Source organism: Lontra canadensis, unplaced genomic scaffold (assembly GCF_010015895.1).
Source record: "Lontra canadensis isolate GAN:19392208 unplaced genomic scaffold, GSC_riverotter_1.0 scaffold223, whole genome shotgun sequence".
Taxonomy (NCBI): Eukaryota; Metazoa; Chordata; class Mammalia; order Carnivora; family Mustelidae; genus Lontra; species Lontra canadensis.
In genome coordinates, this window is record NW_022631217.1 from 126,710 (window position 1) to 150,749 (window position 24,040).

The 24,040-nt window shown below is 42.3% G+C and overlaps 1 protein-coding gene across 8 annotated transcripts; it reads right to left on the reverse strand.

Annotated features, from left to right (window-relative positions):
• Nucleotides 1-1,178: 1,178 nt before the first annotated feature.
• Nucleotides 1,179-22,542, reverse strand: FAM122B (family with sequence similarity 122B). Of its 8 annotated transcripts, none has more exons than XM_032849291.1 (10): nt 22,263-22,534; nt 20,041-20,119; nt 15,033-15,089; nt 14,701-14,744; nt 14,555-14,609; nt 14,181-14,282; nt 13,742-13,827; nt 12,926-12,987; nt 10,425-10,521; nt 1,179-2,088 (listed from the first exon to the last, which is right to left on the reverse strand). In XM_032849291.1, exons 1-10 carry the CDS (start codon nt 22,358-22,360, stop codon nt 2,019-2,021), a joined length of 750 nt encoding a protein of 249 aa, XP_032705182.1. In that variant the 5' UTR covers nt 22,361-22,534; the 3' UTR covers nt 1,179-2,018. The 8 variants fall into 8 exon arrangements, with proteins under 8 accessions (XP_032705182.1, XP_032705181.1, XP_032705184.1 ...); XM_032849290.1 differs by having other exon boundaries at nt 12,926-12,990; nt 22,263-22,531; XM_032849287.1 differs by lacking the exon at nt 1,179-2,088 and adding an exon at nt 2,832-3,084 and having other exon boundaries at nt 22,263-22,541.
• Nucleotides 22,543-24,040: the final 1,498 nt, after the last annotated feature.

Here is a 24,040-nt window from a genome sequence, read left to right on the forward strand (position 1 = left end):
ATTGAAAATAAGTAAGAAATATATGTGGCCTTGGCAAAAACTGTCTAAATTGTCCAATTCTACAAAATGCTCGTGAAAGTCTGACAGATTAGGTGGAGAGGTTTCTTTTTGTTTTGGGAGATAGCCCAAACATCAATGCGGCTATTCTTCTGAGCTCCTGGTATCCTTTTACTCCAAACTTGACTGCAATTAGACACAGAGCGTGGGATACTGGGACACGGAGGCAGAAAATAATTATTAGTAAGGATAAAAGAGATAGACTTGGAAAACTTGTATAGAATTTTATGCATGTGTACACATTTTATTAAATTTGCATTCTAAGATATACACAAGGTCAGCATTTCACAAAACTTCCTATTATTTATTCCAAAAGCAGTTATCATGAAACAGAGTATGATTATATAAGTTAGTCAAGCAAAAAGAGCATCTGTAGGATTTTATCATATCATCTCTTGTACTTGCTTTCAAATAGAAGCCTGAAATATGATATATTAGAATAGGAAGAGAGAATTTTACTTTATAATAATGACCACTTTTCAAATATTAGACTTCATATAAAAATAAAGGGGTACTGTCAACAAAACGCATCTGAAGGCTAGCATCGCTTTTATTTTTTCCAAAACAATCCCTGCATAAACTTAACTTTCTAGTCAATTTGAACAATAAAAATGAACCCCGGTTTCAACAATGAAGTGATTCATCTTGTCTCCTAGTTCTCGCACTACTGCTAATGACTACAATTTCCTGTCCCAATTCTCACCCACCACTGGATCTCAAGAAGAAATTGAAATACCATCACATTCCGAAGGTTGTTTCTTACGAGTCCTAAATTAGAGCCAAAAAAATATCATGGCCAAAAGTATCCCTTTAAGGCAAAGGAGACAGTAGTGCGGAAGTGGATGATTAGCCTGTAAAAGAGAAAACCATCTCTCGGCATTATATGGGCAGAAACATTTGAATGCGGTTCTTTCAGAAACAGGACAGACACACTGGATACCATCAAAGTAATTCTTTAAAAATGGCGCGCTAGGGAACACGCTTCATAGTATGTACATTGATGTTGCGCTTGAAAGCTGAGGGACCTTGCACGGGCGAAAGCAATACGAGAAATCAAGCCGTTAATGGCCATCGGGGCGGTTAGTATAGTTTAGGATCAACACCACCTCGGATGCCAGAACTACTCACTGCAAAGCTAAGTGATGCTCTCTTGTAAGCCAAAGAGGACAGCTTTCCCCTCAAGCCATACGGTAGGACTATTCTGTGAGCCCCCTCAAAGCGCATCATCTTCCTTCAAAATTCAGAATCTTTGCCTTCAAAGGACACAGGGGCAGTAGTTTCCATTTCTTACATTCATTTCAAAAGTGGAATATTGTGATCCTAGCAGGCAAATTTGCATATTAAACACAGACAATCCAACCACGATGTCTGAACATTAAAAAGCAACCAAGCACAACAGACATTTTTACACGGTTTTAAATAATAAATAACACAACGATAGATTACACTCGGTTTTTTGTTTTTTAAATAGCTCTATCAGGATTTTCCTCTTTTAAAAATTAAATAACTTACGGTACCTCGGACTTACTATCATGTACACTGTTCACAGCTCAAACAGCTCCTTAAAAGCAGAATGCACAGTAACATCGACTTTTTTCAGCTCCTAAAAGCTTCCTCACAGATATTAAATTGCCCTTACTAGGAGGCAGCATCGACAAGAACTGGATTTGGACTCTGGTGGCAACACGATAACCCAAACAGAGTCAGCAGCAGCACGCACTCACCACGCGACAAAACCGACAAATCCAAGGACAGAAAAGTAATCAGAAAAAAAAAGCAGCAATCGAAACAGTATGTGGCAATCAGACACATTAAAGCCCCCTTTTCTACCCTACCTTAAGACATCCATCTTTACAGCACAACACTGTACCCCAAGGCACCTCAGGCCTCGTAATACCACCGAGACAAGCTGTCAAGCCCCATGCATGCTTTTCTACACAGCGCTTTGGGTGTAAATAACATTATTCATTCATTTGTAGATGCTCCACACATCTGGTCAAGGCAGGGATTTCTTCTCCTTGATAACACCACCTAGAAACATTAACAATATTTTATATATTCCTTCGGGCAACAGGTTTGGGGAGAAAAATATCAACTGTGGCTAAGGCATAAGAACCTGTGGAGAGTCATCCAGGCATCCTGTCAAGTCCATTTACATTCTCAGCACTAAAATCAATCCTCACGTCATACACTCCACCGGCAAAGAAGCGATATGGGTAGCAATGAAAGCGACTATGGGTTTCTTCCCCTCTGTGAGAAATGGCAAGTAAGCAGCTCAAACAGGAAAAGGAAACAAAATGATGTACTTGAAGCTGATGCAGAAAAACAAAAATTTAATATAATCGAAAGCAATCCATCTGTTATTGTGAAATAAAGAGATCTGAAACTATGTAGTCAACAGAGACCAAAACAAAACAAAACACGAACAACAAAAAAAAAAACCCAAATCTCTCAAGCAAGAGAATTTCTGATCAACTTTAGCTGTCGTGTTGCTGCTGGGAAAAAGAACCACTGTTGAAAATACACATCAGTGCTTTCCTTAAACGTATAGGCTCTATAATAGGTGCTCTTTGAGGCACCGAGGAATATATATATATGTATATATATATACTGAGCAATCAAAAATGAGTATTGGAGATTTAGTCACTAGATCCAAAATGAGATCAGCAAAAAAGAGACATACGTAAGGTCACTACACTCATAAAACTGAACTTTTAGAGAAGAGAGATGCCACACAGAATGGCATCGGAATGGTTTTTTTTGGGTTTTTTTTCAGCCTGTCGCACTTTAATCCTCATTATGGATCAAAGTTCTCTGCGTTCCTCACTGCAAGTTTTATGTAAGGAACGGCAGTTAAGAACGCTGAATCAGAAATGGGTAAGTCACTTGGATGAGAGATCGTCCATCAAGATGAACGGAGAGCATGGACTGGAGCATGCTACTGGAAACTCTGTGGTTGTTCTGCCTTTAGCCAGTGAGTCTGAGGATAAGCCACTGCTGCTACTACTGCCATCCAAAATATCTGAACTGAGGACAAAGCAAAAAGAATTATAAGCAGATGCATCTATCAGGATAAAGGTAAACATAACATGCAACGACAAAGTTCCAAGAACTCACACATCGGTAAGAGCATTTGTAAATAATAAAAAGCGTAAGCGACAGCAATGACCTACACAAGGTGCTACATTCGGATACCTGCAAAAACAAGGTCACAGATAGCCAGAGGACATTCAAGGTTCCATACCACTTTGGTGCTCTCTTGGAGTCACCAGAACGTCCAACACGGAGTAAGCATTCCTTGACGTGTCATGATTTTGGTGAGCGAGTTCCCTTACCTTCAGCTCAAAAGATCGCTATCCTTAGATTTCTCTTCTTCCCTTCCCATCAGCCTTCGAGTAAGAGGACTGGTTACTCACTGAGGCACCCTGGACCATCTGAAGTACTCTAGTAAGTTCCCTGCTTCATGGCTCCTCTACCCCAGAACACGGTCCTTCGACTACTCTAGATCCGACCGCTTCCCCCTTCACACCCCCTTCCCAAGATGCCTTCAAGTCAAACACTTCTCTTTTCTGATTTCTCATATAAAAGACCATTTGTCTTTTATATTCCTCTCATCTGATGAACTTCTGACACTGTTTCCCTTTCTCTTGCTGTTAGAACCTACAAGTATCTCTTCAAGCCTCCTTCAGTTACTATCCAGTTAGGCTGCTAGAAGGAATGTTCTATAGCCACAGACCCAATACCCTCACCCTCCACTTGCCTCTTTGACTCTGACAGCTAGCTTCCACTCCCATCCTTCCACGAAAACTCCCAATCTGGGCACCAGAGCCTCTAGGATCCAGCCCAGGGACTCCTTACCCACCCAGCCTAGGCTCTTGTGGCTGCCAACCATCCATCTGGCCTGCTTCGTAATAAACCCAGCTTCATGCTTCAGTATTCACCATTTCACACCAGGCTGCCTTTCTGGCTCTGAGTCCCATCAGTCCAACATGTAAGTCCTATGCTCTATATATCTGGCCTGAATTCACTCCTTCATTTATTCTAATATTTACTGAGTATCTGCCAAGGGCAGGAAGTATGCTAGATCTTAGAAATATGATGGTGTCTAAGACAGACATGGTCCCGGCCCTCATGGAACTTACGAAGTACAGTGCAGAAGACAGACATTTAAGGAATCATGCTGATACGTGTGTAACTTGGGATCAAAGCAGCACAAGCAAGATACAAAGGGCTCTGCGAGTATGTGGCATGAGTAATCTGATCCAATGTGGAGGAACTGGAAGGAACACGTTCCCCAAAAGTGATACTTGAGCTGCTCATCTGAAAGATGAGTAGGTATTAACTAGGTCTGGTTTGGGAGGAAGCAAGGGTGGTTTTTGGAGCCGAAAGAGGGCTAGTGTGGTTGTTAAGTAGAGAGAGCGAGGACACGATGAGAGACAAAGCCGGAGAGGTCGTCGGGTGGTTTTAGGATTTGCAGAGACACACTTTTTAATTTTGAAAAGGGAAGCAAGCACAGAATTGGAAAAGGAATAATGAATCAGGAAATATGGGTTCTAGATGAAGTCTGGTCACTAGCTCTTCTACAAAAGCCCACCCTGGTCTAATGTGCTTGGAGGCTAAATATTAGCTTCACTTTTAATATGATCACTTTTATGGATCTCCAGGTTAATACATTCCTGGTGTTAAGCAACCCATGGCACACTTGGAAGTTTCTGGGCCCTGTACCCTCCCCACCACCTCAAAGACATGTAATGCTTTCCCCCACTTCTCTGCTATTTTTTTCTATTGCCTGTGGATTGTTTTTAGGCAGAGACAGAAAACAAATAAACTTTGGAAAAGTAAACATAAAAAGGGAAACAGTACAGTCCACGGTACTCCCACTCTATGCTCACTGCTGTGAAATGCATCATTAATAACAGCACTTTTAAGTAAGAAGTTCGGAAAATTTAGCTGGCACTGCTGTTTTTCAACCCACTGGTAAAATAGGTCTAAAATATGAATTATTCAAACTACTGAAAGAAAGTTACACAGATAATCTAAGGCATTGGAAAATCAAAAGACCTTTATATTTGCCTTTGGAACATATGTGATTTTTCCTCCTGCAGCACTTTGCCTAGACTAATATTAAAATGAATTTACTTTCCTAAAGCACATATTGGCTGGGCAGCCGAAGGACACGCTCTGTGCTACTTGGCAAGAAGAAACAGGCCTTGATTAAAATTTGGCCACCAAGCAGATAATATGAATATAAATAAAGACTTTCTTATTCCAACCACCGGCCTTATGGTGAGCCCTGGGTTAAAAGATTCCATTTGTAACAAGACCTGCTTGCTTAGGTGAATCCTGTATTCACTCAAAAACACAGAACATGGCTCATGAGGAGAAACCTCTCATCCAGCACAGTTGATTACCTTAAGAGAAATAAGCTAACAGGGAAATTACCAAGAAGTTACCAGGAAAAAAAGAATACAAATCTGAACATTTCGTTTCGTATATTCCTTTTCAGGAATTTCTTCTCTATTATTAAATATGAACATACGAAAAATTATGCTCATTAATAGTAAAATAGCATACTTAAATTTAGCCTCCAGCATAATTTAGATTCAGAACTTGGTAAACCGTTAACCAGGTATTTTCTCTGAACTAAGGTCTAGTTTCTATTCTAATAAATCTGACACTACTACACTTGGTCATGGAAGCAGAGACTACAGGTCACAGATTACCCACTGTCGGTAAATCCGTGCAGAGCAAGACTTCTGTAATTTTTTTTTTAATTCACAGAGAGCTCCCCGAATAAAAGTGACTTTCACAGCGTTCATTACTAAACCTTCTGTCAGGCCTTCTAAAAGCAACAAAGTATGGTCCAATTCAAGTTTATCTTTTTCCTTTCCTAGCTGAAACTCTGATGGAGGTATTAATGGGCCTCAGACTAATGACTGAAAGCCAGACAATGCAAGGAAAGCAAAGGACCTAGATAGTTCAAGCTGGACACAGGAGTACAAGCATCAAAAAATGAACTAATTCAGGGCACCGGGGTGGCTCAGTGGGTTAAGCCTCTGCCTTCAGCTCAGGTCATGATCCCAGGATCCTGGAATAGAGCCCCGCATCGGGCTCTCTGCTCAGCGGGGAGCCTGCTTCCCCCTCTCTCTCTGCCTGCCTCTCTGCTTACTTGTGATCTCTCTCTGTCAAATAAATAATTTTTTTAAATAAACTAATTCTAATTCATTCTGGCTACTGAGTATACATAATGATGCAATATCTGAACCACACAACCAAAAATACTTATGACTTTTTTTTTTTTTTGGAAATTTCAATTCTTTTTTTTTTTAATTTTTATTTTTTTAATTTTTTATAAACATATATTTTTTACTTATGACTATTAAGGTAGTGTCCTCGGTCTAAAAAAAGTAAGAGTGAAAGTATAAGAGAATTATTAAAACATTCAAATGATAAACAACAAAATTGGGATGTCCAGTGTAACTGATGCTATTACCCACCTGGCGGAGTCACTTTGTGCCTTGTGCAGTCAATAAACTGAGTTCTATCCGACTAAGGACAGGCAGGAAAATGTACTCCCAATTCGCCACAGCCCTATCAACCCCCACACAGATTCTGGTACTACCCCTTGCTGTGGATTAAAGTGGTCCACAGAGTAGGTTTTCTGGTCTCTACGATCTTATCTTAGAAAGATCCAACATTATATTTCCACATAACTTCTAAGTTTTTAAGATCACATATTTAAATATAATCACTTCCATAGTCACCTTGGGGATAGTTTCTTTTTTTTTTTTAAAGATTTTATTTATTTATTTGGCAGGCAGAGATCACAAGTAGGCAGAGAGAGAGAGAGAGAGGAGGAAGCAGGCTCCCCGCTGAGCAGAGAGCCCGATGCAGGGCTCGATCCCAGTACCCCAGGATCATGACCTGAGCTGAAGGCAGAGGCCCCAAACCACTGAGCCACCCAGGCACCCCGGGGATAGGAGTTTTAAGTACCAGCACAGATGTCTAAGCTGCTCACTTAAACACAATCAAGGTATATATATACGGTTCTATTATTAAATAAATCGTGATTAAATCTCATTCTTTGTACACGTCACATATTCCTGATTAAGTTTTCTTGCCGTGACACATATACCACTAAAAATAATGTGAAAATCACTAAGTGAAACCCAGTGAAAAATGTTAAAATATAAAGGTTAAGTCAGCAGTCACACTAACACTGACGCACTGGGCAAGAATCTCATGGGAGAAAACTTTTCCTTTCCTGTCTGAGAAACAGACTATCACTGAATCTTCACTACGTGGCTAGTGGCCCTAAAAACAGATAATCTTGTTCCCATAAGAACAAGGAGCAGAACAAGAGTCCCCAGCACACAAAAGGAATCAAAGCACCACGGAATGGTGAACTTCCAAGCTACGATCAAATTCTTGAGGTTCGGAAGAACTAAATGCAGAATGACATAATTCCTGTGGTTGACAACGTTCCCTGGATTTGCTTGGCAAAGATTTCAGAGATTTCATCTAGTAAAAAAATATGATATCAAGAGCGGGCCTACTATTCCTGTGGGCAGCAGTCACCACATTGGACACAAACCCTACATAGGTCTCTACTCAAACTTCACGCTTAATTTACACTTCAAAGATGTCAGATTTTATTTTTTTAATATACTGTCTTTTTAAGATTTCATTTATTTGACAGAGAGAGAGAGCATGCACAAGCAGGAGGAGCAGTAGGTGGGGGGGGACCAGGCTTCCTGCTGAGCAAGGAGCCCAACGTGGGGCTCAATCCCAGGACCCTGGGATCATGACCTGAGCAAAAGGCAGATGCTTAACCGACTAAGCCACCCAGGTGACACCCAAGATGTCAGATTATAATGACTGTTATCTAACATATGAAGTTTAACTTCAAGTTTTAAAAACCCATCTTTCCTTTGTGGGGTGGGGCAGGGGGACAAACGAAGACAACTGAAATGATGAGATGCCATCTACTAACGATCGACCTTTTCTGCTCCCTAAAATGTATAAAAATGGTTTCCTTGGTTATCACATAGATTGGCTATCCTTGGCAACAGAAACCAGAACACAGGTAGTTATCTCTCTCCCCATTTCTAACAATACTGATCAATGAAAGAAAGTCTGATCAATGGAACTGCATTATAGAGATAGGAAAAAAAGGTTTTGCAAAAGCAGCATCCAATTTTTACAAATCACGAATAACTCCTGTTCAAAATCTCTTCATTGCAAACATAAATGTCAACAAGGTACCCCAAAAGTCAGAGCAATCTTAAGCTTTTAATATCCTCAGGAGTCCAAATGCTACAAACTTACTGAAAATACCTTTTAAAGTTTAATTGCTTAAATATCTTTCACACTTAGTTTTGTGAATTTGGACAATAAACTTCAACCTATTACTTGAGCCACACGTTGGCTTGTTACTGCTCTGACTGGCCATGAAGGAAGTGAATCTTTCCAGTGTGAGGCAATGGTTTTTGTCTTTATGGATCAAAAATGCCCTTAATCACCAATGTCGATGTCTCCAGTGCTCTCACAGTTAGTGACAGTTCTAAGGAGAAAGAATGGGAGTGGTGGTAACATAAATAGGACCCTCACCATAGCCACCATCGTTGACAACTTGGGTTTTGCTATTCAGAGGAATAAACGTCTGGACAAGGGGTGAGGACCCTTCATAAATCCCAGACCCTTTGCTTTCCTTCCTTTTTTATTGTTTTATGGCATCCTGTACAGTCTATGACAATATTTTTTTAAAAATCGCCTTACCCTCTGTGTTTTCAGCTTGGCGAAATGCTTCCTTATCTTCTCCCTAACTTGGTCACTTGGTTAGCAACTGGGTAAGCAAAGCTATTTATACTGTCATGTGCCTATATTAAAACACACTTTACCATAAAAGTGATAGGCAGTTTCCACTAAGTGTAGAGTTTCATCCACTAGTCCTCTTGACAAGCTTTAGAAGTTTTCTCTTTGCAATCATCTACATACCTGGAAAGGCTCTCTATGCCAAAATTAGCACACTGAGCTACCAAGGACAGACATAGATGATAGAGGAGAGACTGTGGGGCTGAAAATAGCTAGAACAATCTAAAAGGCATCTGTTCCAAGGTTAGAACAGTACTGATCAACAAGTCTAATAAACTAGAAGAATCTGTGACTTCTTGGTCAACTACAAGTGCAGGTTATCTTACACAAAACAATAAATATGTGATCTGGAAAGGAAGAATCACTAATCTTTATACCTTATAAGTGGCGTGCACAATTCCTCCATTTAGAGGACACCATCCTTATATTTCTAAAGTGAATGCACTTTTGGGCTCTTAAAAAAGATCCTCAGCTATAAAACTCAGGCAACAAAAGTACTGAAAGGCACTACACAGTTGTGTCTAGAACACAGGGGCTCAGTGAATTGATTAGAAATAGGTGCCAAGGGGCACGAGGGTGGCTTGGCTGGTTAAGCATCTGCCTTCGGCTCAGGTCACGATCCCAGAGTCCTGGGATGGAGCCCCGCATCGGGCTCCCTGCCTCTCCTTCTCCCTCTGCCACCACCCCCCCACTTGTGTTCTCTCACTCGTGATCTCTCAAATAAATAAATAAATTAAATCTTTTAAAAAATTTTTTAAAAAGAAGTAAATACTGAAAGAATTCAAAGTATTACCCGGCCACTGCCACTATCCCTTCCCCTTCCTTCCAATATATGTCAGCATTCAAGTACTCGACTTCAGGTACATGAAAAGATATTAACTTCTGCACCGAAACACTGAAGGGCCTTAAGTTAGATGAGTATGGCTGAAAAAAAATATTATGTGACTAGACCACGGGAATCAGGAAGTGTTTTTATACTAACACTTCTTTTTATACTAAAAAACAAAACCTGGGTAGGACTGTGACAGAACACCCCCCAAATTTCAAAAACACTTTATAACAGAAAATGCTATAGAAAACGCCATGCTTCAGAGGATGCTGGTCTTCCCTGCTAAGTCAAAGGATATAATACAAAATGCAGGCAGAGCAGCTACAATCAATGCACATTATCCACACCAACCTGGAAACTCTCTCACGCCATCCAGCTGTTGCCACGCTCCCACACCATTAGCACCTACCGAGAGAGGCTGACCTAACAGGAGCTAGGGAGGAAAGGGAAGGTGCCAGAAACATACACACACTTCCGAAGGAGTACTCAATGACTTTCAAATGATCTTTTTTTCACATTCTCTGTACCTCCCTGGAGCCTTCCCCTCTATAGAGCATGAATAAAAAGCCAAATGTTATTCCAAATGATCCCAACATACTTCAGATGTGGCTCTTTTTTAATAGATCATCCCCTAACATCCTTCGGATTTGCTTTCATTTTTTACCATGAACTGAGATCAGACAGTTGTGCAGCCTCTGGAGACAGCATGCTGGTAGTGCCTTGGAAGAGCCTCTTGGGCTGGCTTTCTGTCTCCATTTCACCTACAACAGAAAGAGATGAATGCTACCGTAAAACAACTTTACAAATACAGGCGTGGGGCTAAAATGGGATGATCTTTGTTCAACTAAAGCTCAGAACGCTTCGTCAAGCCATTACTTCAAAGCTGTTTTTCCACAGGCTTTAAAGTGGAAGAAATAATACTTCCATATAACCTCAACCAAAAAGTAAGCAGCCCTTAAAAAAAAAAACACACACACCTTATTTATAGCATGCTATGGATATAGTCCTGTTCTTTAAACAAAGAGCAGAACCAGAACACGGACTGCATCAGGCAAAATGAATCAGGCTTACCCCAGCAGAAATAAAGAACCATCCCCAAACAGCTGAAGCTCACAGCGAATAATGATTTATCCTAGGCAATTAGCAAAGACTACTGATTTTATATTATTTTAATATATTGGAGTATTTCCTGAGTCAAAGTCAAATTGGTTAAAAAGTATGCAGTCTAACGGTGTATAAATTAAAGGTTGCTTTAGACTACTTAGGGAAAATGAACACTTTAAAAAGTGACTTTGAATGCCCATCTGTAATTGAAAGCAATCATTAATCCATTCAGGAAATTGGTGTTGTACTGGCAACATCTCACTCTTACAGACTATCTTAGAATATCTTTAAGGTAGCAGAAAAACTTTGCATTAATCGGAATAACAACATTTTGCCACCAGGAGTGCAAAGACTAAAAACCCTCAGTTAAGACAAAAAAAAAGCCCCCTTTCAAATAAGCTATGATTTAAAACACACAAATACCTTAGTTTTGAGGCTCTTTATCTGAGCTTTAAAATGGAATATTAAATAAAACTTAATTCTTGGGCCTAACTATATGTTCCAATGGGAAATTAGTAATTGTGAATTTACAGCCATACAAGATTCTTCTGATAGAAAAAGAGCAAGCAAGAACAAATGCAACATTTATTTTTTTCCCTCATATTATCAATTAATTCATATTATCTTTCTTCTGGAGCTATTTTGGAAATTACCAACTCAGGAAAAGTTGTATTTTTATTTGCTTTTGACATGCTTTAATATGGAGCTTTTAAAAGCTACTGCCAGACTTTCGACACCTCATTAGCAAAAGACTTTAGCCCTTTTAGCAAAGAATTCCTCCATCTGCTGGTATATTTTGGAATAGCTTTGAAACTAAACCACCATACTAATTCCAACTTCCTGCAATATATCAAAAATTAATAATAACAATAATAATGGCTTTACTTTCCAAGTGTTATTTTCACCTAATAGCTCCTGAGAAGGTTCTTAGGGTTGTAAATAACTCCTTGCAGCATTAAGGTAAAAGACTACCAGGTTATAAAAAAAAATTATTCACTAAATGCAAACATCATCACTATATCAAAACCTACTTTCCAGAAAAAGTATGATATCTGAAATATCACACTTTTTGAATCTGTGCATGGTGCTATTGGTGGAAAGTTTCCACCAAAGCTCCAAGTACCTGTTTACCCAGTATTAGGAGTGAGATTGTTTTCCTGGCCCCAAAGGTGATCTGCACAAAGAAACCACTTGCCGAGTTGCTTTTTCAAAATTATGGTTAAAACTCTTGTTTAAAATGACATCCAGGGGCGCCTGGGTGGCTCAGTGGGTTAAGCCGCTGCCTTCGGCTCAGGTCATGATCTCAGAGTCCTGGGATCAAGTCCCACATCGGGCTCTCTGCTCGGCAGGGAGCCTGCTTCCTCCTCTCTCTCTGCCTGCCTCTCTGCCTAGTTGTGATCTCTCTCTGTCAAGTGAATAAATAAAATCTTTAAAAAAATAAAAAAATAAAAAAAATAAATGACATCCAACACTTGGAATCATACGGGTATAGCCCCAGGAAGGATGACTCAACCTTTCCTAATTTTTGTGCCTTTTTAAAACAGACTCCATAAGGGGCCCTCAAAGGCATCTGAAACTAGCACCGAGTGAGATCATTTTAGTTTAGTGCCCTGTGGTTCAAAATAAGGTAATTAAGAGCACCCCATCATATCAAAAACCCTATGGACTCGAATATGAGGCAGTTTCTCTCTGTGAGGCATAATTTGGTGGTGGCTTATATCTGAATATGCGTGTTCAGGGACCTATTTACCAGGACATAAGCATGTACTTCTGCAATGTATTAACTTGCATCTACTTTCTATTCAGATCACTGAGAGGCAAAAATTTCTGGAATATATATTGGTAATATGAATTTATGAATAAGATTCAGTTATGAAGTACAAAAAACATAGACAGTATCAGATAACTCATTTACAAAATTTAGATTCCATAAAGCATATGCTGGGAAGAATATTTCCCATTTCTTTAGAAAAAAGGACTCATGCCTTGAGCTAATTTCAGACAAATTCTAGTTTGTCATTCAAGCTCAGCTAGGTTTAGTATCAGAAGTGTGACACTTGCCTTTTCTTTTCAGAGGACCAAGAACACTGGGCCTGATGCACTTGACTGGACTCTGACTCCTCCTGCTTCAAAGAATAAACAAACAGGATGTGAAGTGCTTCTAAGATGCAAGATAAATGTTAGAGCCCACCAAATAAATCAATGAAATTGACAGTCATCTAGAAAACGGTGGAAAATGCCCGTGTTGAAAGTTAACGAACTGAAATGCCAAAACATGATCTGAGCTGGCCTACAGCAATCAGAGACAACACGGCATTTCAAGCGATTTTAAAAAATCATTCTGTAAGACAAGGTATCTACAACAGTTTTTTTTTTTAAGATAAACCTTATTAAAAAGGTATCTTGAGGAGCGCCTGGGTGGCTCAGTGGTTTAAGCCTCTGCCTTCGGCTCGGGTCATGGTCTCAAAATCCTGGGATCAAGCCCCGCCATCGGGCTCTCTGCTCAGCCAGGAGCCTGCTTCCCCCTCTCTCTCTGCCTGCTTGTGATCTCTCTCTCTCTGTCAAATAAATAAATAAAATCTTTAAATATATATATATATATATATATATATTTAAAGGTATTTCGATTTAACTGGTCTACAATCTTATATTTTTTTCCTTATCCTTATAAAGAATATATTATGGGGTGTGTGTGGGTGGGTGTGCGTGGGGGTGGGTGTGTGCCTGGTAAAATGTCACTGGTAGAATATAGGTGACAGGTAGTATGCGGATGCTCATTTGGTTCAATTTTGTTGTCTGTTCGATAATTTCCGTAAGAAAACGTTGGGGAAAAAGTTCATCAGGAGAGACAAGCTGTTGCAAAGCAGGTTCACTTACCTGGTGAAGCGTCTCGGACTAGGAACGGGGCTCGGGGGCAGCCCGCTGCTGCTCACAAACATTTGTAAGGATGGTGAAAAACATTGCTAGAAAAAACACATTTCATATTAACATAGCTTTAGTGCTCCAGCTTTCAAAAGGTTCTCAAGATAACAGAAACAACATCCTTAGAATTACTTAGCTGTCTGTCTATATGCACACACACACACACATACACACACACACGAGAGAATATACACATGTATTGACAGACCATTTTTTTTTCCAAATTACTATCACAGACTTTCATTCACTTTCCTTCTCATCATCGGATTCTTTACACATGAGGTGGGGTGTGTGTGTATGCGTGCGTGTGTGTGTGTGTGTGTGTGTGTGTGTGTTTTAGAGAGTTAACAGCTCAGTGTGTGAAAGAGAGTTAACATCTTGTAAACGAGCCGACCTTTCCAAATCCTCTAGTGGGCGATGGTGCTGGAGACACCGGGGTGAAGTCAATCCTTTTAGGAGAATACAGTTTCTCCGGCTTCTCAAAATCGCTGTCACTCTGTAAACACACAAGTGTTACTTCCTCATAATTCACAATCCAGCACATCACAGCTCTTTACTACTCAAACACACCTACATTTTTAGAATAGGAATGTACAGATTCTAAAAGTTGCACTCTCATGTTTTGGTGGAAAAGCAGAGATCAGAAATGAATACAAATTTGGAAACGGGGTGGGGGAACAGAAGGGTACCAAAAAAATGAATGAAGCCAATGAACAACATAAAGGTTTCCAGAAAAAAAAAACCAAGCAAACATGGGATTAACTTTACCAGGCTCAAGCTCTCATCCCATGACTGGCTTATCTGCATTGCTGTCTGCACTTCCCTAAAACAAACAGAAATGAAAGGCCATTCAGTGCTCAGACATACATACAAGACATACATCAGGCTAGACCCTGTTCTCATGGAGCACTAACCGTTCATGTGCAGTTTCCCTGTTCATCATATCCATGCCTTCCTCCTGCAAAGACAAACACATGCTGAAAACACAGTATTTATGCACATCCACATGGTTCTCTACCTCGAAGAAAATCTTAGAAGACTTTTCTACCTTCTTTGCCATCATCACAGCGCAGCAGAACATTCTAAGATTGTCTCCCCTGCCGCATCTGTGTTTCACCTGCACACTCAGAAGAATTTCCAGCTGCCTGTGGCTATTCATGTTTAATGGCCCAATCTTCAGAATGAAAATAAAAGCGAAGTGGACAATTCAGACTACTGTAGCTCTGAGCTAGGAAGGAAAATTTACCCTTTTGATCTGATGCAGCCTGCTGCTAGGAACACGGTTAGGCGAGGACGACAGCAACTGGAAGGGAAAAGTAAACATTTACTATTTTCTGAAGCATGGAGTAGCAGTCTGCTGTCAGTCCTGGTGTCCAACCTCCTCCCAGATAAGATTTCATAGTCTTCTCAGAGATGTAGCTCTTTAGATCACTGAACATTAGTGCACCAGAGGCAGGACATTCAGTCTTTGGAAAGTACACCAGGTGTCCAACCTCAAAGCACCATCTGTCACTAGACAGCACTGACTTTAACACTTTTCCCAAATGAATGCAGGGCTGTGTACATTTATGTGAGAGAGAAAAAAAAAATATTCCAGGCCTTGGAAATATCCATTACCCCACTTATCTAAAATAAGGAACTAGGTAAGAAGGGAAAGGAAAAAAAAATTGATTTTAGTCATTTTAACACCAAAGTACCAATGGTACATGTCTTCACAGGCTCAGAAGCCCAGTATAATATTCTATGATTAGGGTCGATCGAAAACATTTTAAAGCTGCCATAAGATTTTGCTTGTGTGATCTAAATCAGTCCTAAAATTTGGTCATCACCGCTATCACCGCAAACCCTACTTACTAGTTAAGAAAAATCAGTGTGGAAGGCAATGTGTATTTTTCAGATAGCTTCTGCTTTCCCTTAGATCACTGCGTTTTTGACAGCGCAAAACTAAAATGATTTGGGGGGAGGGGGCCCAAATTATGTTCTGGCAAAATAATCACAATCTAATCACAAGATGAAAGGTACAATTCCTCTCAACAGCTCTTACAGGGCTCTAACAGCCATAATGTAAACAACTGCTACTTAGTCCCTAATTAAATCCAAATAAACCTGTAGTGCCGTAAAACCAAATAAGACACCAGCCCTGTTACAAGAGGCCCTATCCGATTAAAACGTCTAAAAATCCTAATGTGGTGAGTCGTACAAAATGGTGATAAATTGCTCCAAGTTTTTTAGGCAAAAGCGAAGTCAGGTGAAAAAAAAATTTTTTAAAGGTATACACTGAAACAGGATTTTACCTCAAAAGGATATCTCTTCAGTACCCTCCCCTTCCTCTTACTTTTTCCTCTCCTAGGCTCTGAAAATAAAAAAAAAACTTTACGAATAAAATCCTCTTAAATAAAAGGGGTTTTTTTTCCCCCACTAGAAAACAAACACATGTTTACTGGTAAGCTCTTAATGAAGGCCATTTGAGAAACACTAAGCGGGGTGCCTGGGGGCGCAGGCAGTGACGCAGCTGACTCTTGATTTCGGCTCAGGTCATCATCTTGGGGTCCTGGGATGGAGCCCTGAGTTAGGCTCCGTGCTCAGCCGGGAATCTGCTTGTGATTCTCTCTCTCCCTCTGCCCTGACCCCTCCCCCGACTGGTGCCCACTCTCCCTCGCTCTCACAAATAAATAAATAAATCTTTCCCCCCAAAAAGGAAAGAAAAACACTAAGCTACTAGGCAAGTAAATAAGGGAGGAAAGACTAAGAGAATACCAGAGAAGAGAGCACAGATGTGTCTGTCAGAGAACAAAAGAAACCCCAGAGGCCACGAAATCTGCAGGAAAGCCAAAGATTGCAAAAAGCTGATGGCAGATAAAGTCAGAAGTATAGATGCTGCATCTATATGACGTCCAACTTGTCAACGTACACAGAACTGGAAAGAAGACCCAAAGGGGAAGAACAATGCTGTGGCTAGTACTAGAAACAAGTGTTAATGAACAGGCTGAGAAAAAAGCCAAGTGCTTCAAGGAGGATGCTGGTTAATGGCATTAAGTACAGCAAAGAGCTCAAGTGGGGTAAGAAATGAGGCCCCTGCCACCAGCATCACGTGGGCACTGGTGACTTTCCTAAGAACAGGGTTTGTTGTTTTTTTCTTCTTTTAAGATTTTATTTAGAGAGAACGAGAGCAGGAGGAGGAGCAGAGGGAGAGGGACAAGCCAACTCTGCATTGAGCACTGAGCCCAACGTGGGGCTTGATCCCAGGACCCTAAGATCATGACCTGAGCTAAAATCAAGAGTCGGACACTTAACCGACTGAGCCGCAGGCACCCCTCCAAGAACAGGTTCTTTAAAAAAGATTTTATTTGTGATAGAGTGAGAGCAAGAGAGGGAGCTGAGTGGGTGGGGGGTGAGCATAGGGAGAGGGAGAAACAGGCTCTTCACTGTGCAGGGAGCCTGACGTGGGGCTCGACCCCAGGACCCTGAGATCGTGACCTGAGCCAAAGGCAGAGGCTTAACCCACTGAGCCACCCAGGAGCCCCTGAGAACAGTTTTCTAATAGTGTGGTGATAGAGGTAGTGAGATCACAAACTGGCTGAGTGGTTGGCAAGAAACTAGGAGATGAAAAATGAGAGGAAGTGTGCTGTGGATTAAGCTCTGTGAAAGCTCAGAGGGGTGGAAGGAAAACGGAAAGAGAGGCCTATGAAAGAAGACAAGTCTGTGTTCCAGATATTAGATATGTGAGTCAGAAGAAAGTGGGAGCAAAAAAGCCAGGCAGGAAGGGACTAGAGGGTAGACAAGAGCCTGAGCAAAGTGACAGGAGACTCAGAAAATCTAGGAACCATTAGGAGAAAGTGCCCCATATGAAGGTAAAGACATTTTCAGGAGAAGAAAGCTGACATGTATACGAGACAGCCAACTGCACAACTGTGAATAGGGAAGGGTCATCTGCCAAAAGTGAAAGGTGTAGGAAGCTTGCAGAATTTTTTTCAAAATTTGAATATTGCTTTGGAGAACAGCATGGAGCAAGTGGCACCTGGAACCCAAAATGCCCAGGAAGAATTTATCTCCTGGCCCTTCAAATGACCAATTTCTTGAAATTTCCCTACTCCTATACAGGCAACACCTTTCCACTGGTCACTAAGAAATAAAAGTTCAGTCCTCTGGAGTACTCCTTCTCCCTGCATTTATACCTAATCCGTTGTCAAATCATGAAGAAACTATCTCTGCACATCTTCATGTGCCAGTCCCCTCCCTTCCACTTTGCTCCACACCTTGCTTTTGGCAGGTTAATACAAGACACAGGGAAGTGTATTAAGATTTATAGGGTGGGGGGGCCCGGGTGGCTCAGTGGGTTAAGCGTCTGCCTTCAGCTCAGGTCATGATCTCAGGGTCGTGGGATCGAGTCCTGAGTCGGGCTCCCTGCTCAGCAGGGAGTCGGTTTCTCCCTCTCTCCCCTCTGCCTGCTACCCTTCTTCATGTGCTCTCTGTCAAATAAATAAATAAAATATTTTTTAAAAGATTTATAGAGGACACTGCGATATAACATGTAAGGTGTAATCAGCGACGACAGAAGTACCCAAAGGGTGCTGCAGAAGGCTTCCTGAAACAGGAAGCTCAAAAGGAAAAGGGGATGGAGGGAAGAACCACGTAAGCATCACCACAGAGCAGTGAATCAACATGGCTCCTCCAGCAAACCTAGGGACTGTAGTGCCGCCCGAGAAAAAGATATTTGTTGCGAGGGAGAGACGAGCCTAGACAGAGTGGATAAGAATCTTCACGTTTAGAAAAGAGAAAAAGTCAAGTGTAAAGAGGCAAATTCATTTTCCCTTCTTTGCTCTACTACTGATATCAGGAACACAGCTGGGTAACAAGTGGAAACATTTTTCATAAACACAGCAAAATTAAATTCTCTTTTCCAGCATCCTCGGGGAAGGTGACATGAATCAAACCTCCAGATCGCTAACATTTTCCCCTTTAAGTATGTTTAGCCACTTCAGCTGGAAATCTTTCTTGAAAGCATTGTAATTTCCCCCCCCCCCCCGCTTTCTTAAACAGATTTTTCCAAACAGAATGGCTCTGGCGTGTCTCTATTCTAATCCCGGCCCTGCCGCTTCCCAATTATGTGATTCTAAGCAAGTCGCTTCTATCGGCTGAGTCTTAGCTGCTGCCTCTTTGAACTGGGAAAAACATCTTTTGTCCTGCCGACTTCATGTGGGTTGCTATGAGAATGACAAGTGTGTAAGGACTCTGTAACATGTAGAACACCACATAAGCATAGGTACTACTATAATTTAAGCAAAGGTTAATGACCTGGGTATCTTTAAGAACATCAAGTATTTTACAGTTCTATGCCGGCGAGGTCCTCAGGGTCTATTAACGGGCTCTCAGCCCTTGTACTAAGCCACGGACTAATTTTTTAAAAGCCTCTCTCTGCTTTTCAGTTTTTCCCTCTCCTCCCCTGCTAGCAGCTATTAGTATACCTTAAACCCGAATGTACCTCTTCTGATTTGCTGCTTCTCCACACTACCGAGTTGGAAGCTTATTATAATTGTGCATAAATTTTAGATGATTCAGAGGTCAGAGAGGCTCCCTATAAATGACGAACCTTTGTGCACAGACTATGGAAATCAAGCACAGCCATTCACAGGTCTGTTTGCTTACATCTCAGATGTCTTCCAGAGCGCTGCAGCTACTGGCTAAGTGGGGTCCGCATGTGAAGTGCTACTACATAAAAAACCTCATCATAATTTCTCCCAATGCGACTGGCTAATAAGATGATCCCTGACAGCTCTGGCTATATAAAACAGTCACTATTAGCAACTCTACCGGGAATATAAATATAGGCATTATAAAGGAGCGCTTACTTTGGGTAAATAACATTGTCCAACAGCTATGTGTCAGAAATAAACACTCTGCTACTGTCTAAATGATTTTTGCTTCCTAGGACAAATAAAGACCACTTTTTCAGCTATATTTAGAAGTCAATCCTGATTTACCTCATAACCATGATGCAAGCAGTGACAAAAAAAAAATGAATAGTTTTTTTTTTTTTTTTAAATACAAAGTCCCACAGCCAGGAAAAAACTTTAACCAGATCTCTTTTTGGCACTGAAAGCTGACAATGGCCACTCATGAGCGAGGTAGGTAAAATAATTTTCTTTTTCTTTTGTGAACAATGGTGCATAGCGCATCGTCTTGAGAACGAGAGACTACATTGGAAAGTGTTTTCCCCAATCCATACCATGAAAAATACTTACTTCTATACTTACCAGGCTATGACGGCTCATAATCGTTGTACTATTCCTCCGAGTTCTAAAGGTATAAGGCTGAAAAACCTGGGAAAGTTCACTAAAAAAATAAAAATAAAATTAATAAGGTCTTCCCGTTTAAGGGAACTGCCAAGCCTCTAGTCAACAATGAAATCTTCCATGCTCCTCATTCCGTACAGTGAATAAACACCTCACCAGCCTCTTCAGAGCTTCAGTGGTGGTGTGCTGTGGATGACAGGTTTGCCCAGATACTGATCTCCTCAGTGGTTGGGGGGCAGCTGAGAGGTATGGGGCGGAGCTCCAGACTGGTTGCCTCCAGCTGCTTCTGGTCAGAGCACACGCCCCCAAACCGGTTCCCACCAGACAGGAGCAGCCTCATCTGTTTACCCCAGAAGACCTAAACATATTACTGCTTTCTGTGTGTGCCATGAGGGCAAGAAGGGCTGAGGAGCCCTGTTCCACAGCACATCTCCCACTGTTGCCCTAAATATGTGTTCTGCCGGTGAACCTGCTGTGCAATTAGACAAATATGCCTAGAGTTTTGCTCCCGTTGCCTCTTCTGCCTCTGGTGTCCTCCCTCCCACCACCATTCATCCAAATCCTTCCTCTCCTCGAGCCCCCATTTCAACGCAATCCACTCCATGAGGCCTCTCTTCAATCCACAAACTGAATGCAAGCATTCCCTCCTTTGAGTCCAAAGAGCACAATGGGAAATGAGATGCTTCTTGAGATACTGACTTTACCTTTTATTAAAGAAAAGCGTGCCTGTGTCTTAAACTCTGTGGTCGAGGCCTTTTGTTCCTCTTTGTATAACGTCCCTGCAGTGCCTAGCAGAGTGCCATGCCCATGATAAGAGGTCAAAAATGATTTTCAGGACTGAACTGAATTGGGCTTCAAGGGCCCACTGAGATCACCTAATTCAGTGCTCCTAAGTTTCAAATGAGAAAACACTCAGAACGGCTAAGTGAGTCACTCCTGATCACAGGGAGAAATATTGGGACTAGGTCTAGTCTCCTCACCCCTTCTTCTGTCACATCATGCTATCCTGCAAGTAATTACTTGATTTCTGATTCAAAAAAACAGTGTGTTATTTCTGCAACAGTCTAAACGCAGGTCAGCAGGATCACCCTAGTCCCTAGCAATTGCTTGCTTACCAGATTTAAAAAACAACGCCAAAAGACCGATTTATGCCTACAGAATCAAAAATCAATGCAGAGCTGAAGACAGCATTAGGAAAGCAGTCACTCCATCATTCCCTCAGTTTCAAAATTTAATAAAAGAAAATGAGTTAATTCCATTTCCCCCCAAAATACAGATATTATAATCAGTTTCATAGCTAAGAATTACCTATTTCTTTTTGCTTTCACTGTGCTTAAGTAATGATTTTGGCTAATTCTACTCCCATCCCCTTTTTTGGACTAATTCCATTTCTACAGGGTCTCACAAATTAGCTCTCTACTAAGATGAATTATCTACTTATAAGAGGGAAATGTACTAGGCTCAGGAGGTTTTCCAACCTAACCTTCACTATCCTAAGATTCTACCTTAAAATAGACCCTCTGGTGACTTAACACAAAAATATAAGACCCTACCACTAAAATTCAAGGGTTAATTCTTTCCATTGTTTTCTAAAACCTGTTATTTTCACTGACCTAAGCTACACGACACCCTTCCTTTTTTTTTAATTCACTGGAATGCATTTCTGGCAGTTTTAGGATCTGAAAACATTATGACAAATGCAAATCACTTAATGTGCCATGAACACGCTACTTGATTACAAGTTATTAGATAAATTGTGATTTATTAAAGTAAATGTTCTGTTAATGCCAGGGTTCCTAAACTAAGCTTAGAAATAGCAGCTCTTAGAGACAGGTGTCAAGTTGCAAGTCTAATTCCAGGGGCTTCAGTCTGACATTCAGTGGTGTAAATTAGGCAGGGCAAGCAACCTGTTAGAAGAGCCAGAAGCTTCTTGTAGATCCTTTCAGAGTGGGCCAACAGAGCTCCAGGTAAAGAGGGCCTCATTTTTCCCACAGTTCCCAGAGTTTGGGGTCAAACTTTCACTCCACCTTGGGACCCAAGCGGCTGTCAAGCAAACAAGTCCCCACCCCCTCAGTTTAAAAAACCCAAACGAGCGCCAACTCTCACTTTAGGGAAGGAAGCTTGCTTGCACGGGGTCGAGGAACCCCTGAACTCCGTACTTCATCGTCCCCAACCCGCCTCACCTGAGCCCATGGATCAGGGGAGCGCTGCTGGATCTCCTCAGGGTGCCCCCATCAGATGTATCAGGCTCAAAGTCCAGCTCCATTTTCTCCTGAGCCATGTCGGAGACTTGCAGGCAGGCACAGCGGACAGGGCTCAGCTCCTGGTGCTTAGCTATGGACTCCCAAGACTCTCACTGCAGGACTGAGCTGCTGGGGACTGGCAGCTGGGGGCGGGGGCTAAGGGGCGGAGGCTTGGGGGCGGGGGCTGGGGCGGAGAAAAGCAGGAGAGGAGGAGGAGGGAACGAGGATGAGGATGAGGAAGGGAGGATGATAGTGAGTGAGGGGAGGAGGAAGGGGAGGTGGTAGTGGTGGTGGTGGACGGTGACAGAATAAAGGAAGAGGATGGAGAAAAGAGAAGGATGGAGGGAAAACAACAAGAGGCAGGAAAAGCGGATAGATGGAAAAGCAGGAAAACAGAGAGGGTAAAAGGAGGGCAGGATAGGGAAAGGAATAAGATGGGGGTAAGGAGGAGGACCGAGGGGGAAGAGGAGGGCAGGGTGGAGGGAAAAGAGGAACACGACGGAGGGAAAGAAAAAGACGAGGTGCGGGGAAGAGGAGAGAGGAAGGAGAAGGAAGCGGACAGAGGGAGAAGAGGAGGGGGAGGAAACTAGGCAGCGGCGGAACTCATGTTGCTATCTTTCGGCCGACGACCTCAAGCGGGGCCGGGCTACAAACACCGCGGCTGCCCGGGCAGCCCTAGCACCGCAAAGCTGACAGTCGGGCAGGGCCCGGCCGGGTGGCCTCGACGGCTCCAGCTCCCCATGCTCGGGGACCCGGTCCAGCCCCCCATGCTCTGGGACCCGGTCCCGGAGGCTCCTCAGCCCTGTGAGGGGTGCTTCTCCCCTCCCTACCCCCCCTCCCCGCCTGGAGGACAGGTGGGGGGTTCGGCCCCTCAGCCGCCGCCGCGGTGCCTCCTCTTCCTCTCTTGGGTTCTAATGGCCCGGAGGAACCCCTTGGGGCCAAGACCAAAATCTACAACCTGCCGCCTCTTCCGCCTCCCACGCTTCAGAAGCGGGAACCTCCGCGGGGCCAGGTCTTCCGCGTCCGGGCACCCATCGGGTCCTGCGCACGCGCCCGGCGGCCGCGCCAATGAGCCCGCGGGCACGGAGCATGCGTGGGAGCCCCGCCCAGCAAACCTCCCCCAAAGGGGAGGAGCGTTTCCAGGGGGCCCGGCGCCTTCCTCTCTGGCATTGGCCGGGGGACCCTGGCGCCCGATTTTGAAAAGAACCAATAGTTTGGAGACCTGGAGCATCTTCGTTCAAAGGAGTTTGGGCCGATATTCACGGGAAATAGAAACTTGTGGTTTCCAGGAAGTTTTTTTCCAGTGCCAACTTGTTTGCTCTGAACTCTGATCTCCGCCCATTTCTTAAATCCCTTGATTTTGTTGGTTTTTGGAGGTGCTGATTTCTTTTTCAGATAATCTATTTGGATGCACTAGACCAAAGGAATGAAAAAACAAAAGCAATGGTGTAAAAATAAAGAGACTCTAATGAGAGTTCATATAGCGAGTGGCAAGCACTCATCTCCGTTTTACAAGCACTGTTAGCTTCAACAATATTAGGAAACGTCCTGAAGAACAAGGAACAGAGCCAATTTTTTTTTTTCTTTCTAGGATTTACGGAGACCCTAACAATAGCCATTCAGCATGTGTGAGGCCTGGAATTATTTATTTTATTTAACAAACACCCACATAGCAGTTACTGTGTGCTAGGCCCCATTCTAAAAGCTTTAGAAATACA

What these genes read in the sequence shown, in the direction of transcription:
- FAM122B (XM_032849286.1), bottom strand. Translation starts at nt 22,360, where the DNA reads ATGGCTCAGGAGAAAATGGAGCTGGACTTTGAGCCTGATACATCTGAT. An exon ending in GGCTGCATCAGATCAAAAGG is followed by an intron (nt 14,745 to 15,032) that starts GTAAATTTTCCT and finishes TTGTCTTTGCAG; the next exon opens with GAGGAAGGCATGGATATGAT. An exon ending in GGGATGAGAGCTTGAGCCTG is followed by an intron (nt 14,283 to 14,554) that starts GTAAAGTTAATC and finishes GTGTGTTTACAG; the next exon opens with AGTGACAGCGATTTTGAGAA.